Here is an 18747-nt window from a genome sequence, read left to right as displayed (position 1 = left end):
TGAGGGCAACCATAATGCTGTTGCATCCCGCAATGAAATTGAGTTTGACACTCCTGCTCTAAATTTACTCTAATTAAAGTGCTATTTATTTCAAAACCCACCAACCCCTCCCACTAGACCTGTTACTGATCCCTTTTGTAAAAAAATAGTTAAATTCCCTTTTTAAATTACCTGAAGCCGACGTCACATGACATTGACACCTCCCCCAAGTCTTCTCCTCTTCTGTTTACTTCTTTGAAGGGTCATTCTTCAGGTGTTCATGTCACTGCCTATGAGACATGGACACTTCCAATTATATGGCCGCTGGCAGGATCTTCTCAGAATAGGAGATCACGGGGGGAGATTGTCAACACAGGGGGGTGGCAGGAAACTGGTGGTATTGAGGTGCCATCGAAGCACTGTCACAGCACTCCTCCGCACTGGAACAGGCAGCAGCGAGGGATCTGGAGGGTACTTAAGTGAGTATACAGTATATGCCTTCATCAAGTAAGGTAAGTAAAAAGGTTCACCAGGCATTTTTGCATTTATTGGACAGACGCTTTCAATGATATATTCAACAGACCAAAGAAGAAAAGTTCATTGTTTGGGTTCACAAACACTATAACCGTTTTGTGTACTTAGCAAATAAATGAAACAGCACATAATATAATGTTTTATGATGTCTTATTTAAAACTAGAATTATGCAAATACACAATAATGCAAAACACACAGGAATTAGTAAAAGTAGCAGTATAATTTATTAAATACAGGTAATAGGCCTTCTTTCTATTGTACAATGATACGTTCTATTCTCCCCCTACTGCATAACACAGCACATAAATTCATTGTACACTTATACTGTGATCTATTCATTTTATACAGCAGTTTTAGTTGAGTAACCAATTTAGAAGTATGAGTCATTAATCAATAATCACAATAATGCCTTTCAAAGGCACACTGAGGCATCCAGAAGAGTCTGTTTAATACATTATTATATTACCATCATTTATCACACGGACAGTGTGCGCTATTATGAAAAAAATGTATAATTTTACGTATTATCCTAGGAGCACTATAAAGCATCTTTAAAAGGATTTCCTCATTTCAAATTTACATTGAGCTCCACTTCCATTTGAATTGTGAATTTGACTCCCAGGGTCTTACCGATGGTACCCCTGTTATGCACTTACCCCCAGAATAAAATGCATTCCAAGAATGCTTCAGGGCTCATTTCAGCTCCGCATTTCTCAATGCACAACTTCTACTTTTTAAATGCACAATATCTACTTTTTAAATCTACGCGGAGAACCTTTTCAATAACAATGCTATGAACATTGCCATACAGTAGCCCAATCAGACATCAATTTTCAGCAGGTTAAAGTGGGCATGTCAATTAAAACTGACTTTTAATTAGTTTTTTTTTTGTTTGTTTTACTGCAGCACACTGTATGTAAACTGTGATGTTAAGTAAGCCTATATGTTGAGCCATCATATAGCTGAATAAACAAAATGGACTATTATATGCAAGGAAGAATGGGGAAAAAAGGAGGCTGAATGATCAAGATGTATGGGTTAAATGACAGTAAAAAAGTATCCACCAAATGCGGCTAGAACCAAAGGCAGAAACAATGGATGGAAGGATGGAATGGGTTATAAAATGACATACTGGTCCACTGTCTGAAGATATGGCTATAGAGATACTGGGAACTGGGAATGAGCAGACTGATTTTGCCAAAATTAATTTAGCCATTAAATTACCATTTATGCCAAGGCACACATTCTTCATTTTGCCCACTGAGCTGTTTAAAATAAATTATGTTGTTAAAAAGAATGTGCTGTTTTTTATTTATTTAGATGGGGGGATGTAATTAGGGTAGTCGAGTTTATTAAATATGTTATTCTTTGTCCTTTTTTTGTCTTTTGTTGTGCATTTATTTGTTAGTTGGAAATTGTCCCTTTGATTTTTAAAATTTTACTTTTTATTTCTCTGTATTTTTTCTTTTGGTGAAAAAAATTAAAATTATATTTATGAAGGGCTGTTTTTTGGGACAATAACAGATTCAGGAGGGTTGAGAGAATTCATTTGTTGAAAGTTATGAGGAAAGACTACAAGCACTAAACTTATTCTTCCTGGAGAAGAGATGCTTGAGAGGAGATATGATAGCGGTTTAGAAATATCTAAGTGGTGATCCCAGTGTAGGCAGTAAACTATTCGATCTCTGGGAGTATAAAAAGAAATGGGGCCACTCAATAAAATTGGAGAAGCGGCTTAATCTTAAGCTGCATAGGGGGTTTTTCACTGTTAGGGCGGCAGGGATATAGAACTCCTTTTCACAATTGGTGGTGTCAGCAAGAAGTATTGATAGTTTTATAAGATTCTTGGGCATGCATCTTAGTAAACACAATATACAGGAATATGTGAAATTATTCACACACCCACATAGGTTGAACTGAATGGACTAGTATCTTTATTCAACCTTACCAACTATGTAACTATGTAGCTATATAGGACATATGCCCCAATAATGAGGTATGTACTTCAGCCTCTTCCTAGCCCACGTGTCCATTTAGCCACCATTCAGTTTGCTGGACTTCGAACAGATCAGGGCCAGTTGCAATGTATAGTAATGAACCAAGAACCAAGCAAAATGAATGGGTTTCAATAAAGGAAAAATTGATCCTGCTCTAACTTTATTTTTTGTACTGCATCGTTGCAGTGTATGTGCACATTGTAGAGTCATTAGAGAGGCATTTTAAAGCATCAGACCATGCTTGGTGCATTACCATACACTTTCCTAATGTGTTTGATGTGCAGCAAACTGAATGATGGCTAAATGGACACATGGGTTGAGAAGAGGATGAAGTGCATTGATGGAAAACCATATGATTGCATTTACCAGAACTGAATAGCCAGAACCAACTAGCAGAGAAAAAATTAAATACCTGATCTTGATTGTTGGGATAAGGAATACACTGTGATAAAGACAGACAGATTTAATTTGTACTGCAGTACATGTGAACCCAGAATTCCTTTCTTTAATGGAATGTTTGCTAAAGCAAACCTATAATAAGAAGAATATTGAGAATGCCATGGCTGAACTACTTTGAAATTCTACTGTAGTTAGATAGCCGTTTCTGGCTTCAATAAATCTGAATCACAGAGCTGGGACAGGTATACAGATCAGAAAAGTTGTTCATACCTGTTCCTGGGTCACTGATTAAATACTGAAGACCCTGGAGCCACATGACAGCCAGTGAACTAGTATTTTCTTAAGCCTCCCTACATACTGCCTCAATATAGTTTCCCACTAAAGAGCAACTCCAGCCAAACAGCTAAGTATGCAGTTCAAGCACACCCATGTTTACTGTCTTACCTGCTAAAGGATTTGTAATTCTGTACAGTTGTCTTGTGATTTACCAGCTTCGGTCCCACTGCACGCTCCTAATTCTTAGTTCATTTTTTTCAGCTTTCTGGATCACTACCTTCTCATTAGACAAGGATCACAAGATTCATTGCCCAATGAACAGGCTGGAGGTATAGAGCTGAATTGGGAGCTGCATTGCTGAATCAGAAAAAAGTGTGTTGTCAATCTGGCTGTGCAGAGTGGCAGAGGTGTGTAAATCACAAGAAAAGTTGAACAGAATTACAAGTCCTACTGCAGGTAAAAGAGTAAATATATATGCATTCAAACTGTGTGTTAGCTGTTTGAAATAAGTTCTGTTTTAAGGTAAACAGCAGTGTGAAAAATATAATAACAGGTATATGTATGTATTAACACTCTTGTGGCACTCACACTATTATATATATATATATACATATATTTAATGTATATATCGGTGTATCTTACCAAACACCTGAGTGGTTTTACTGACAAGGTGATCGTTCAGTTAGCAAAGGCTCAACTTCAACTCAAACTTTAACTCTAATTTCTAATAAAAATAAAAATTACTCACAATATCAAGATCTGGCAATTAGGTTAAATTATGGATTGTCAGATTATTAAGGAATGGATTATTTCCAGTGTCCAATGTATAATCATCAGAGCTTCATCAGATCTGATCAAAGAATTCTGATCAGCAAATATTAGGATCTGTTTCATTTAATACAACTTAATGCCACAGATAATTTTTGAATTGGAGGAAGAGTATACTCCAAAACAAATGAATCTAAAATATACCGTATATGTACTTATTTAGTTGAATCTGCCTTTGGTTATTGGTGGACTGGTGCACTTTAAGGATGCTAGCACTAACACTTTACAGAAAGAAAGCACAGACAAAATATAGATAAACACAAGTAAGTACATTATTAAAAAATGGTAAGATAAATGCAATTCACAATCAAGTGCATAATGTAGCCACACAAGACATTAAGGATCAAGTGCATGGGATGAAGCACCCTGTATACAGCCCCTACCACCCAGCATATACTGTACTTAGTACGAGTATATTACATTCATAGATGTCAACAGCATAGCATGGATTATTTTATCACAAAACAAAAATGAGAGTATGCTGTGAAAATGCTATGTTGACATAACGAGTGGTGGGGGGACACAATACATTTGCTTGTTTTTATCTGCACTTTGTCTGTACTTTTGTCCTGTAGCATGTTATCACCCTTAAAGGCCCAGAATTTGCTCTATTGTTTGGATTTATATACACTGCTAAAAAAAAAAAGGAACACTTTGAAAACACATCAGATCTCAATGGGGAATAATATCATGCTGGATATCTATACTGATATGGACTGGGTAATGTGTTTGGAATGTAAGGATGCCCCATCCTTTGATGGAAATGAAAATTATCAGCCTACAGAGGACTGAATTCAAAGACACCCCGAAAATCAAAGTGAAAAGATGATGCAGCAGGCTAGTCCATTTTTCTGAAATTTCATTGCAGCAACTCAAAATGGTACTCAGTAGTTTGTATGGCCCCCACGTGCTTATATGCATGCCTGACAACATCGGGGCATGGTCCTAATGAAACAACAGATGGTGTCCTGGGGTATTTCCTCCCAGATCTGGACCAGGGCATCACTGAGCTCCTGGAGAACCTGACATGCAACCTGGCGATGTTGTATGGACCTAAATATGATATTCCAGAGGTGTTCTATTGAATTTAGGTCAGGCGAGCATGGGGGCCATTCAATGGTATCAATTCGTTCATCCTCCAGGAACTGCCTGCATGCTCTCACCACTTCAGGCCAGGCATTGTCGTACACCAGGAGTAACCGAGGATCCACTGCACCAGCATAGGGTCTGACAATGGGTCCAAGGATTTCATCCCGATACCTAATGGCAGTCAGGGTGCCATTGTCTAGCCTGTGGAGGTCTGTGTGTCCCTCAATGGATATGCCTCCCCAGACCATCACTGACCCACCACCAAAATGGTCATGTTGATTAATGTTACAGGCAGCATAACGTTCTCCACAGCTTCTCCAGACTCTTTCACATCTGTCACATGTGCTCAGGGTGAACCTGCTCTCATCTTTGAAAAGCATAGGGCCCCAGTGGCGGACCCGCCACTTCTGGTGTTCAATGGCAAATGCCAAACAAATTCTGTGGTGGCGGGCAGTGAGCACAGAGCCCACTAGAGGACATCAGGCCCTCAAGTCATCCTCATGAAGTCTGTTTCTGATTGCTTGGTCAGAGACATTCACACAAGAGGCCTGCTGGAAGTAATTTTGTAGGGCTCTGGTAGTGCTCATCCTGTTCCTCCTTGCACAAAGGAGCAGATACCGATCCTGCCGATGGGTTAAGGACCTTCTACAGCCATGCCAAGTGTTTATCACGTGTGGTTCAGTGATATTTGTCATTTTACCCTGTTTAGGGACACAAGTGTGTTTTTGTGTATTATTTGTTTCTTTTTTTTGCACTATTTTATTTCAATTTTGCCTTCACATATATTGATTATTCATTATATATGGTGTACACTTTTTTATGATTGCACGTTATTGTGAAGCATTGATTGGAGTCAACTTATACAGTGGATTATATAAGGGGATCACTATTAATCCAATTTTTGAGTATGCATTATATATAAGCACTGTGTGGGAGCGCAGCACCATTCTGTTTGTTGTATCAGCTGACACTGATTAACAACCCCCTCTGCTACTTAACTGACCAGATCAATATCCTAGGAGTTTAACTGACTTGATACTATACTATGATTAAAAAGTGTTCCTTTATTTTTTTTTGAGCAGTGTACATATTTTGGGATGGGGTGCATCGTTTACTTGTCAATACCAATATATAAAGTAATATGAACCTTTGTACCTTGCAAAGTGCCTCAGCTGCCTCAAAACCTGGGTGCCGTATTTATGTAAATCTTGACCAGCTACTATGGTCGCAGGTTCAGGCTTCCAGCCTCTTCTCACAACTAGGCCACAAAGGATGGCATTACTGACTATTAGTATGTCATAGGTGGCAATATGTATGAGCTATCACCCATAGTATCTGTTCTAGACTTACATAGTAGAGCACCCTAGGTGTTTGGGCTCTTGGGATTGTCTACAAAGTTTGTAAAAATGCATGCTATGACCTGATTTCATTAGTTTCTAATATAACTCTTTTAAAGTGACCACAAGTTTGGCTTTCTAAAATCACTGAATATATATCACACAGCTTTACTCAAAGCTAAACAGTGGTACGGAAGTAGTTGTTCAGTTCCAATGAGTTTTGTGAGGATACCCCTACTGGGGTATCTTTATGACATTAATTTGAACTGAAGAAGTGGTTTCAGAAGCCATGAAACCTCTTCAATGTTACAGAACAAGTCCAGTTAAATGTGATTAAAGTGTAACTTCACCCAAAATGGGAAATTTCACCTTTCTATCTCCTCCCCCTTAGTCCTCTAACACTTTTGGAACTTTTTTTGGGGGGGAAGCAGGTACCTGGTTTTGACATTTACCTGTTCCCACCTCCACATGGGTCACCTAGGCGACCTGAGCAGAAATTAAGTTCAGCCCCCCCCCCCCCTTTGCCTGCAGCCACATCACAGGTCCTACAAGACTACAGGACTATTCACAATGCGGCTCACACATGCACAGTGGATGCCCAGCTGTGAAGCTGCAAAGCTTCCCTTCCAGTTACCTTTAGGTAGGATGCCAGCTCTTGAAGAACTTGAAGACTGTTCAAGAACTGGCTTGGGCACTGGATTCCTGAACAGGTATTTTGATAGCTGCTGACTTTAATTTTTTGGGGGGGAGAATGAAGCTCCTCTTTAACCTGTTGACATGGGTCACATGCATATATGTGGCCACTTGCCATGTGGGCCTCAACTCCAAGCGGCCGCATATACGCAGCCCTGTTAAAACTCCTTATCATGCTGACAGCGTGCTCCCTGCATGCTTCCACCATGGTAGCCATTGGTGGTCGGTAAGTTCCTGATACATCACAGTGGTCACGTGATCTGAAGGCCCGCCTTCACCTCCTGGCTTTTAGAACCCTTAAAGGGCCAGGAGGAGGTCGGAACCAAAGGGTTAACTACTACTAGATATACCATGACCTGGATGAGTGAGAACCTTCACAGACAAAAGACAGGACAGTTCTTCAAGAAATGTGTTTGATTTGTGGTAAAATGGTTAGGAGTAAATGGAAGTAAAAACATGTATGCAATCACATAAAGTAATCAATGTTTGCCAATCTTTGATGTTGATGACACAAGCAAAGCTCTGCCTAGCATAGGGTAGAAGATCACTGAACCAAGCTCCACTGAGATGGCAAAATCCAGGTGGAGGGTCAAGCCATGCCCCACTTTACCCAAACAAGAAGAATTTCCATCCACACTATATTTATAACTGTCATGAAAATTGTGATCACATTTTTTTAACCTTATGTGGAAAAGGGTGGGATAATAAATAAAGGATTGTGTACAAAAAGTAAAAGCAATTACTGTATTCAAACCGGTTTATGCAATCGGGCTTTTCTTTGGTTTCGTTACAGATTTGATCCCTACAGGTTTGGAGATTTTTGCTAAAACTTTTCTTCAAGGAAATTCGAAACCTTAAATTGGTGTGAAAAACAATGCAGTCTATGCCTTTTACATTTTATCACTGTAGATGATCTCACATTAGAATGCCCACAGCGTCACAGATATAGTTTTTTTTTTCAATAATATTCTCCCCTATTGCATAATAACATAGATCCTTTGTTTCCAAAGATAGTGTCATGCTTTGATAAAGTTAGCATAGTACAAAACTAAAAAAGTCTCCTGCCATTTAACCCCCTGAGAGCACTGCCAAACTCGTTAGTGCAGTTCATGTAACATGCATATTTACTGTGAGGGGTTAACATTTACGGTCATTTTGTTTTACAAAAATAGAAAATGTAAATACATATTACTGATCAGCAAGGGTACAATGCGTGCCACTGGGTCAACCTATTCCAAATGGTTGGAAGATGTCTGCAACAACAAAGTAAAACTTGCCAATCACAGACATGAGCTAAATGTAGCCAATGTCGTGGCTTGGCATGTAGATTCCATAGATTCCATGTAGATTCTATATGGAGTCCAATTACACATGGATACATATTATAGATTTCAGTTGATTTAGCAGTCGTTGCAGAGGTGTTCGTAATATCATGCATGACCCACTGCACCCATAAGCCATCAAAAGTATGCTATTGCTCATTGTGTCCATTTAGGTTTTGCTGGCGATATGTTCTAAATACAAAACCAAACATTGCCTTCTGATAGAAAAACATTAACTGGTTCTGAGTCAGGCTGCAAAGTCTTGATGGGGACTTACTTACACAACTGGAATTAATCAATTAAAGCCCAATTGAAGTCTCATCTCTCCATTTCTATAAGTGTTATAAGTTTTGCACTTTCTGCCCTCCCACTCGACTGCTCAATTAATAATGCTTAGATTAGATTAGTAATGGCTGCAAACGTACTTGGACTGTCGAGAAAGAAATGGGTCATATCTGCCCGGTGCACTGGACAGTCTGGTCGAACTCTCATGCCTATTGGAATTTGACCTCCTTATGAGACTATGCATTCTTTTCTGTTAAACTTTGAAAATGGAGGCCGTTGGTAGAATGTCCATCTAACTGAATATTTCTTTCTGTGACTTCAATTGAGCTTTAAGAAATGCGAAAATCAATGACAATGTGTGCAGTAACCAATAGCTGCCTTTGTATTTCAGATTAATGATGGTTGCCATAGGGTATTGCACTTTGCAAATTCCTTTTTCATAATAAAAAAAAGCAGCTGCAGAGTTGATTTTCCATCAAAAAGACTATGGTGTCCCAACCTCAGACAGATCAACAGATACAAATGAAAATGCATTGGAAGCCAGTATATAGAGCAGGAAACACAATTGCTAAAACAAATCAGTGCCCACTTTACATTCCTTCTACTGCCCACCTTTGTTCAGGTTCTTGTACTTTTTAGCATTCCCTATTTTAATAACATAAATACGTGGCTTCAGTGGGAGCTGGCTGTTGGAAATGGGCATTGTGTTCACCAGACATGATCAGTTCTAGAGGGAGGGGGTGGTCTGGGCAGAATGATCAAGGTTGGATTTAAAATGCCAGATTTTTAAAAACAGAAGTTAGGAGGTATTATGCAGAGGATGAACAAAGCAGGTTCTACAATGCAACCAACAGGGGCTAGCCCTTGACCCTTGACAAATACATTTCAAAGCCCTGAAAATGTTAAAGTGAACCTAGCATTGGATATATTTTTTCATATTAAGTGCAGCATGCTAAGTAACATGTAACTGTAACACTTCCAGGTATTTATTACCTCTCACAGAGAATACAGTACTCCCCCCAACAATGCCCTTATTTACTTCTTTACATAGAAGGACCTCAACCTGTATTCAGGCATCAACATTTGATTCTGGAATGAGATGCCAGCTCAGAGGTGACATAATCATGGAAATCTTTGTGCCTGCACAGTTCAGAATTGTTTAGCATAAATCAATCAGCCCCCTGCTGCAGTCTCCCACTTGGTGATTTCTTAGATTTAAAATATTTCCGGAGACTACCTCTTCTGCCTGCAGCAAATTGATAGAAGAGGTGCTGGATACAAGTTTTCAATATGTAAGTAACATTTTCATTGGGCATAACCGCTCTGGTTCGGCAGCTCTTCACAAGTCCAGGGGACCCCAAAGGAATGGAGGTGGTCACCCCTAGTTGAGTTTCCATATGTAAACAAACAAGAGCACCAAACCAAACATACAAAATGTGGTAAAACTGATTCAAGGCAAGAACAAGACAAAACAGCCAAAGTGTTTTGGGGATCAGACAAACTCCTACTTCTTCAGGGCCTTGGGGATCAGACAAACTCCTACTTCTTCAGGGCCCAGGTTTAAGTGATGGGACTCTAAGGATGGTAATGTAAGCAAGAATAAATATTAGTGGTGTGTGAGTCATAGAACACCTGGCATCTACATGCCATGCAGATTTGAGTTGTCCTATGACTTTCACACCATTATTAATTATTCCTGGTTACTATACATCCAGAGTTACATCATTTGAAGCACAACCCTACTGAAGAGGGTATATGCCTGACATTCAGAATGCATTGGCTGTTTTGTTTTGTTCTTGTCAAAGATCAAATTTTCATTAAAAGATTTTGGACTCGACATATATTTCCAGGGGATGCTTTCTAAATTTTAACAAAATTTTGGATGTGTGGTTGGAATTATTATTATTATACAGTATTTATATAGCGCCAACAGTTTGGTCAGCGCTGTACATTATAATGGGAGACAGTACAGTAACAATACAATACAAGGGGGTTCGAGGGCCCTGCTCCTTGGAGTATACAATCTAGGAGGGAGGGGAAAGTGGTACAGGAGGAAATAGCTGTGGGGGATGGAGTGGTGAGAAGAGCGGAGGAGATCGGCAATTAGGTAAATCCTCCTCCATGGTTGCAACTGATAAGGAGATGAATTGAGGTGCCTCCTATAATGTTGCCCTTTTAATGTTTACTGTCTTCATGATCTTGATTAAGATCCTCTTGGTCTCCTGACTACCCCAAGGAGTAATGCTGTGAGCTGACTACCTTCCTCCCCCCTATAGGTCCTTCTTCTTCTCTCATAACTGCGAGACCTTCTTTCATTAGTATGTCCTGTAGACCTGGACTTAATGGATAGCTGGAGTGAGTGAGCTGTTTTTGATGTTTTGTTGTTATGTTTTTTTCTATGTTAAGGACTCTGTTTTGTACTACCCTTTACTACTAAAATCGAATAAAAAGAATAAAAAAAAAAATGAAAATGATTTTGGACTCTTGGATATTTGGTTTAGTGCTCTTATTGGACTGTTTACATGCAGCAGATTGATGTTATCATACTTTTTAATAATAAAAAGGACAGCTTTTTTTTTAAAAATCATACTATATTGGTATACTGTGACATGTAAAAGATATATTCATACAGGCTTGTAAAGTTACAGAAAGATCCATTAAATTTGCACTTTGAATTGCAAACTTTGCATCTGCTCATATGCTCAGGGCTAGGACCTGCAAAGCTTATAATATGAACCTCTCTGTTCCTCTGCATTCTGTTTGACCTGGTATGCAGACTAGCCACAGTGTTCTGGTGCGCTTTGCTCTACACACTAAGACTGTAATCTGCATTTCCATCTCCGGGATATAGTGCTCATAAAGTAGAATTATGGCCAGACTGTATTTTGGTATTCTTAACAAGCAATAAATAAGCTTTTATGCAACCCTGGAATTAGCTGGTAGAATTAAGACCCAACCCGCCCTGTAAAAGAAAAAGGAATACTTGGGCTTCTGGCAGGCAATGGGTTAAATCTTAGCTCTCTTTCTGGGTTATGACCAATGTTGCTATCCAGAACGTTTGTGTGTGTTACAGCATGTGATGTATAATGTATGGCAGGAAGAAGCAGGCTGCACAGACAGTGTGAGATAGCAACAGTGTCTGTAACTCATAAAGACAGTGAAAATTTAACACATTGATTAGTGTGTTATTTTTATAAGGTGGCATTGGTCAAACTTTTGCTCGAGAGCTAAAGGGTCATTTAAAAACATGCCCTCACTGACCTCTGTAGCTGTAGATAATATAGAGTAATTCATCCTCAAATTTACAACAGAAGTCTATTGAGACATTTTGTCTCAATAGATATTTTTTTTCTCTCCCTCTGTCAGGAGAGAGTTGTAATCTCTAATGTAAACACAGAGCAGGTATACAGAAAGAGGAGAGAGAAGAGTGCTGAGTCCTAACTTGAACAACTTCACTGCTTTTTTCTATTGTGAATGTTAAGGGTGAATTGAGCCAACAAGCCTGTAGCTCCAGAGGTCAGTGAGGGCTTGTTCAAACAAAATAGTTACTGCTTGTTAAGAATATGTAAACATTTCAATGGCTATAGCCTAGCAATAATTCTACTTAAAGATGTAAGGAAATTTAAAGGGCACAGGAACCCGCATACTCTACAGGGTGCATGGCAGGTTCAACCATAGACTTGTCAAGTCAGTAGTGCTGAAACTCAAATGTGTCCTTGTTGCATTACCCCAATGCTGGTCTTTACAGACAGACAAACCAATGGAAATCTTGACTTTAGGAAACATATCTAAACATGTTTATATGTCTCTTAATCTGGAAATAGATCAAAGCCTTTGTAGCAGAACAATTTGTGGATGGAATACCATTCTACCAATACCTACATTGCCACATGTAGCAACTGCTCACATAATTCATACATTTCATTATACATTCTTCTTTGTATTGTGTGTTTTCTTCAAACATTTTCTGCCCAGATACTTTCAAGGGATAGACATGTTATGGCTGTGTCAGGCAACAACAAGTAAATAGGATGAAAAGGGGACTTCTTAGAGATAAAAATGACTACAAGTACTGACGACATTGGCTTTTGCATAGAATTCACTTTGTTCTTCTGGTTTGTCGTCAGTATTATTATTACCCTGATAGTCACTTAATGAGCTATTTTGATTTAGATTTTCAGAGTAACCGTTTTTCTTTAAAAACAAATGGCTAAAAATGATAATGTTGTCTGTTTCATGGAAAAACAAGGGTTTTGTTTAATCCCTGCCTTTTGCCGCCTGCAACTGAATGGATCTCAAGAGGGAGACCATGGGGCAGATAGGCTATTGGGGTCTGGGAATTGGGCTTTTAATCTACACAAGATGTCAATGTTTAGTTGACAACAGTAACAATCAGCCTCAAATCTCTGCCCTCTGCTGGTAATTATTCAGCACTGCAACTCAAGTCTGTACTGTGTGCACACTTGACTTCATTAGTGGACTTGAAAGTGAAGCAAGAACTTTAAGCCATTGTTTGGCCAACAGGTTTGTGTGTGTGTTCATATACTGGATAACCATGTGTCCTTATATTCTGTTAGTGGCTTGGATTAATTAATTGTATTGCCTAGACTCTGAACTTTTTTGTCTGTCTTTACCCTGATCATCAGACTGTTACTTTTGCAATTGGCAGTTAGCCTGCTGATTGTTGCTATTTGCTCTGACCCTCTGTCTGAGGACATACACCACTCCAGCTTTTGTCCTTGCTGTTTTCAGCCATTTCTCTGGCTACACAGTGGGTCTAGAAAATTCTGTGATGGCAACCACATGTCATGCTTCTGTGGCTCACTAAAGTCATTTTATATGCCCTGCTCAACAAAGGCATGCACAGACCTGATAGGCAGCACAACAGTCAACTAAGGGAATGCAAATGGAAGACTGATGGACAATACTGCTACTAAATACCAGGCAGCATGTCTACAAAATCCTTTGGCAGGTAAAACATTAAACATGTATTTATCTGACTTGGGCACTGGAGTCTGTAGTTTCAGTTTAAAGGCAAGTTGAATGTCATGGAGTAACTGTCCAAATGTATGGCCACAACAAAGCCAATTCGTGTCACTCTCCCTCCTAGACTGTCCTTAATGTAGAATAAAATTGTAACTGGGAAATAGCTATGGGAGAGTGACACCCTCATTATAGCCTTATGGAAGTCAATGCATTGTCAATGTCTTTAATGTAAAACTATGCTCCCCAATAAAAAAAAGAAAACTTTACAGAATGTAATTGTAAGTGCATCCCTCCATTGCCCTCCAAAGTCTCTCAAACACTTTTCAATCCTTCCAGTGAAGTCTACTCAATGCAGTTTCTTTTGATGTGATGACAACACTGCTGCATTACTCCTGGATTCAGAGCAGTATTGAGTCCCTCATGAAGGCTATGCCTGCTTGTACTACAATGGGAAGAGAAAATGTTGCAAGAAGCATGGCTTCAGAACTGTTACTGCTGATTCAGTAGCCTTAAGCCTTGCCATTTAAACTCAATAAACAACTAGCCACATCTACCCCTGCCCTCTGCTTTCTGGATTCACAGCACTACTTCTGCAGCTGAAACCTTCACAACGTGACCTGCAGTGTCAAGGAGGAGACCATGTGAGGCAATCAAGGAGGATTTGGTTCACTCAAAGGAGTGTAATGGAGATTTTTGAGGCTAGTGTATCACATGATACTGTATTTAGATTCCGCACCTGTTCAGATTATTACAGGCATAAGGAAGAGCTGATTACAGGATCTGATGTCAGGATTTTAGCAGAATTGCTAGAAGTACTTATGCAGTGCCTAGGTGTACGAGCCCTTATCTATGTGTACGGTACAATTACCATTACATGTTAGGAAATCTTTGCAAATGACAGAAAGCACTTCTCATGCTTATGCATGCGTATTAGTAATTGCTTGTTACTGTTTATGCTGCCTGATTAACACAAGAGATGCTTGAATCAGTGACAGCATTTCCAAACCAACAGGCCATATATGGTTTCCTTGAAGTTAAACCCAACCATAATATTTTCAGTATTTAATATAATTGGGAAAGTTTAGAAACCCTATCAGCTTTTTATTGCTGTCTGTATATACCCATTGGTGAGATTTCCCTGTAGTTCCTGTCAATAGAGACACAACAGAAGGTATTTGGAACTGATGTACTCATTGGATTTTGTTTCTTTTATGGTGAAAAACATAACATTTGCATTACCCTTTACCTGCTATCCCAGTGGTAATGGCCACCAAGACTAATAGAGAGGGAACATCTCCCATGTAAGGACACAGACAGCAATACAAAAGTTACATAGACTCTAACCCTCATCAACTTGATCCTAATCTAGAAATTTTTAGATTGGAACTTAAATTTCAGTCCTCTCAAAAGCATTGGATAAAATGTAATTAGAGGATTAATTTGACACATCAAAGCATGCTATGATATCTATAAAAATATACATATTTATTCAGTCAAATCTCCTGCTCTTGACACTGACGAGGATCAAGACAGTTGCAAACCAGGGAAATTCCTATTTATGCCCATGTTTCCACCAAACAGACTCATTATGAAAATGAGGTAATAGAAAAGTGAATTGAATACATTTTTGTTACAAAAGTATAAAAATCTTGCACCTTGATGTTTCAAAAATACCCCTTCGTACAACTTTGGCCAGCACAAGCAGTTGATTTTTGCCTACGTTCCCTGCAATTGTTCAAATACTTTGAGTAATGACCACTTTTTTCTCAAATAGAAGTCACGTGATCAGCATTTTCCTGAATTTCAATGCACTCAATCTCTTCTCTTTCTTTCCGTTTGGCTCTTTTCTTTTTCTTGTGGCGTTTTTTAGAAGGAGGGAAGAAGGTTAAGAAAACAGGCAAAATGACGAAGCAGTGCAGTATCGTGCAACTACCAGTCAGCAGCAAGCATTTAAACAGTGTGGAGGTCAAGTTTGAAGGCACAAACAGAAGGGGTACCAGCCCAGCAAGAAACGATATGACATTCTGGATAATAGCTGTGCCATGCTCCTTGAGTGAATCTTGTATGCATAGAGTTCTTGTGTGCTCAGTGGCTAAGACAAATGTATAAAGCAGAGGGGAACAGTGATCTATGGCAAAGTTCAAAGCGTACATAAGGCACAAGATGGATACGCAATCCATATCAACGTTCCATAATGTCATTAAACCCAACACCCCCAACTCAATAGAAGTGACAGTGATTATCAGCCAGAAGTTTCCCAAAGGATGAATGACCAAGAAGAAGGTTAAAATTAACACCAGCAAGATGCTAAAACCAGAGATAATGACTGGCATTGTCACTGCTAAGCCATAGTGATCCATAAAAACAAAGGTGGGGTTGAAGACGATAAACTTTATGCTTTGTATCAATGAAAGTGGCCTCAGCTTTTCAAGGAGCTCAACCACTTCCCATTGTGTGTTTTCACTAGTCCTAGCTACCAGATACATCCGGGATGCAATGATATTCAATTCATCTCCTGACCTAGAAATAATTATGTCATTTCTGAAGTGCTGAAATTCTGGTTTCCTCAAGAAAACATTCTGGAGAACATTAATAAAATCAGTTTTGTTTGATGCAGAAATATTGCCAACCTTTAGAAACTGGTAGAACTGCTCAATCCAAGATTCCGTATTGAATCCATGAGTTATGGTTTTCAAGTCTTCTTGAACAGTTGCATTCCAGTATTCAAGGGGTTCATAGATATAGAATCCAATCACAGGACTATAGTTGCTAAAGTACTTTTGTTGTATAAAAGCATAAGAAACACTGGGAGAGTCACTTGCTAGAAGGTTTATAATGTTCGATCCACCACTAATTTGGAGGCAGCCCATGAATGAGAATGATGCATAGATGAGGTATAATATGACCACGAAGGGTTTGACATATGTATTTGTGATCCAGTCATTATAATGTTCTCTTAGAAAATGATGAATGAAATGGTTCTCATAAGGGTCTGGCTCATGGTGGGTCGAATGCTGATGCCCATCGCTCATCATTGTTTGAAACCATATTGGTTGTCTGTCCAAATATTCCTCGGAAGGAATTTTACAACAGAAGATACTGTGATATCGATTTTGCTCCAGTTGGCCAGCAAAGACTAGGCACGAACCATAGAAGGAGAAAACATAGAAATAGTTTAGGACGATAGTAATGCACATGTTCTGGCAAAATATCTTCACTGCCTCAATATTTGTAAAAGGACTAGCGCCCATTCCAAATGTGATGATGTACAGAGAACTGGTCATTGTATATGACACCATTACATCAGAGTAGGCATCTGCTACCCTGTCTTTAAAAGGTAAACTCTCTCTGGTTCTCCTCCATCCAGAAAGAAGCTCAAAAACTCCTTTTGTTCCATGACCTGAAAGACAAAACAAAGGAAACTGTTTCATAGTCTAGGATATATTATACTTCACCTAAACACAGTGTTCGTTTTCAACTTAAAATATGGTCAATTCATCCAAAATAAAATTGTTTTCGGTCAATGTAGATTGGTGCATTCCAACAGTTTCTTACATATCTCTGGATTTAAACAAAAATACCTAGATCTCCTAAACTCTGCATCATTTGGTGATGGCAGATCTCCTTATTTGTTTTCTATGTATTTTACACAATAGAGAATGCAGTATGATAAATATGATTGTACACTGGGTATAGGATATCATCTAGAAAAAGAGTTTGGTATGAAGGGAATCCCCGTCCGCTTTGTTTACAAACAGAAGGAAGTGGCGGGGAGCCGTCATTTACTGGCAATTTAAACATTTTTTTTCGTAAATGTCAGTTTTGCTGAAGCAGGTTGCAAATATTGTACAGGTGCACTGCTTCACTGACCGGTTATAGGCATCCCCCCGACATGTTATTTAAAGGAATTGTACATTTATAATGTTCCACTTTAAGAATTTATAAAATTGAATTTTAAAACGTTTTTTTTTTTATTTGGTCCATATTTCTCAGGGCAATGCCCAGCCCCTAAAAAATGTCAATTACAGTGTCTTAACATTCAGCTCTCATTGACTCCATTGGGGTTCAAATTCAGCACCTGAACTTCAGTAATGTTCACCGAAACCACCTCAAACCAAACCAAGGTACTTTTGGCTCATCCCTATGCTCCATTAGTTTCATAATGTCCAGCTATGATGGGTGCTATATGGAATTTGGATTCACATGCCTTGTTGGAAAGCCATCCTTCCTCGTTGTCAACTATGCCCATTGAGATTTAAGGATTTAAGCTACTGGTATATTGGATAGTTGGGCCATTTGGGATCTGACTGGGGAAGAGGTGCAGCAGCAATCCTTTTTATATTTGTTCTCAGTGATAAGAATCCCAGGCTGACAACTACCGGGCCCAGCAACCCAATGCTGAAAACAAATATATTATTACAGGGAGTCTAATGTTAACAGTCTGGTAAAACCTGACCATAGACTTGCACTTGCAGAGAGGAGCAGTAAACTATAGTCACTGTGAACCATTACAAAACAGGAAACCGAGGCTATACAATTGCAATATCCGCACTTCTGGACCAATACCCAAGCTATGAAGTAGCCGCCAACACCTCTTTATATCCAACAGGACATAAATATGAATAATATATATATATATATATATATATATATATATATATATAAAATATTTTTATATTTATCACATGGGAGTTACCACAGCATTACTGCATTTGGCTTTGTAGCGCCACACTATATATATATATATTATAGGCTTTTTATAGGCTAATTCGATGTATTTATAATTAAAATATTAGCATCATTAATATTAACATTTGTTGATAATGCTAGGCTGATTGTATGCAGAAAAATAAATAAAAAAAAAAAAATATATATATATATATATATCATGAATAGAGATGAGCGAAGAAATGAAAAATTCGATTCGACTGATTCGGCGAATTCGTGGACAATATTCGATTCGAGTCGAATAAATTCGCTGTGAATTTAACTTAAAAAAGGGTGTTTCTAGGCTTCAGAGA

At 38.7% G+C, this 18747-nt stretch overlaps 1 protein-coding gene across 1 annotated transcript in view; it reads right to left on the bottom strand.

The window, feature by feature from the left end:
• Positions 1–715: 715 nt before the first annotated feature.
• Positions 716–18747, bottom strand: part of PTCHD4 (patched domain containing 4) — a 230559-nt gene continuing 212527 nt past the window's right edge. The window contains exon 3 of the mRNA XM_089656122.1: positions 716–17126. Within this exon, the coding sequence (XP_089512248.1) occupies positions 15493–17126 (1634 nt within the window). The 3' untranslated portion in view covers positions 716–15492. The remainder of the gene's footprint in view (positions 17127–18747) is intronic.

This window comes from Staurois parvus, unplaced genomic scaffold (assembly GCF_062004578.1).
Source record: "Staurois parvus isolate SC_StPar_1 unplaced genomic scaffold, SC_StPar_1.0 ptg000886l, whole genome shotgun sequence".
NCBI lineage: Eukaryota > Metazoa > Chordata > Amphibia > Anura > Ranidae > Staurois > Staurois parvus.
This window is presented reverse-complemented; position numbering and strand designations above follow the sequence as displayed.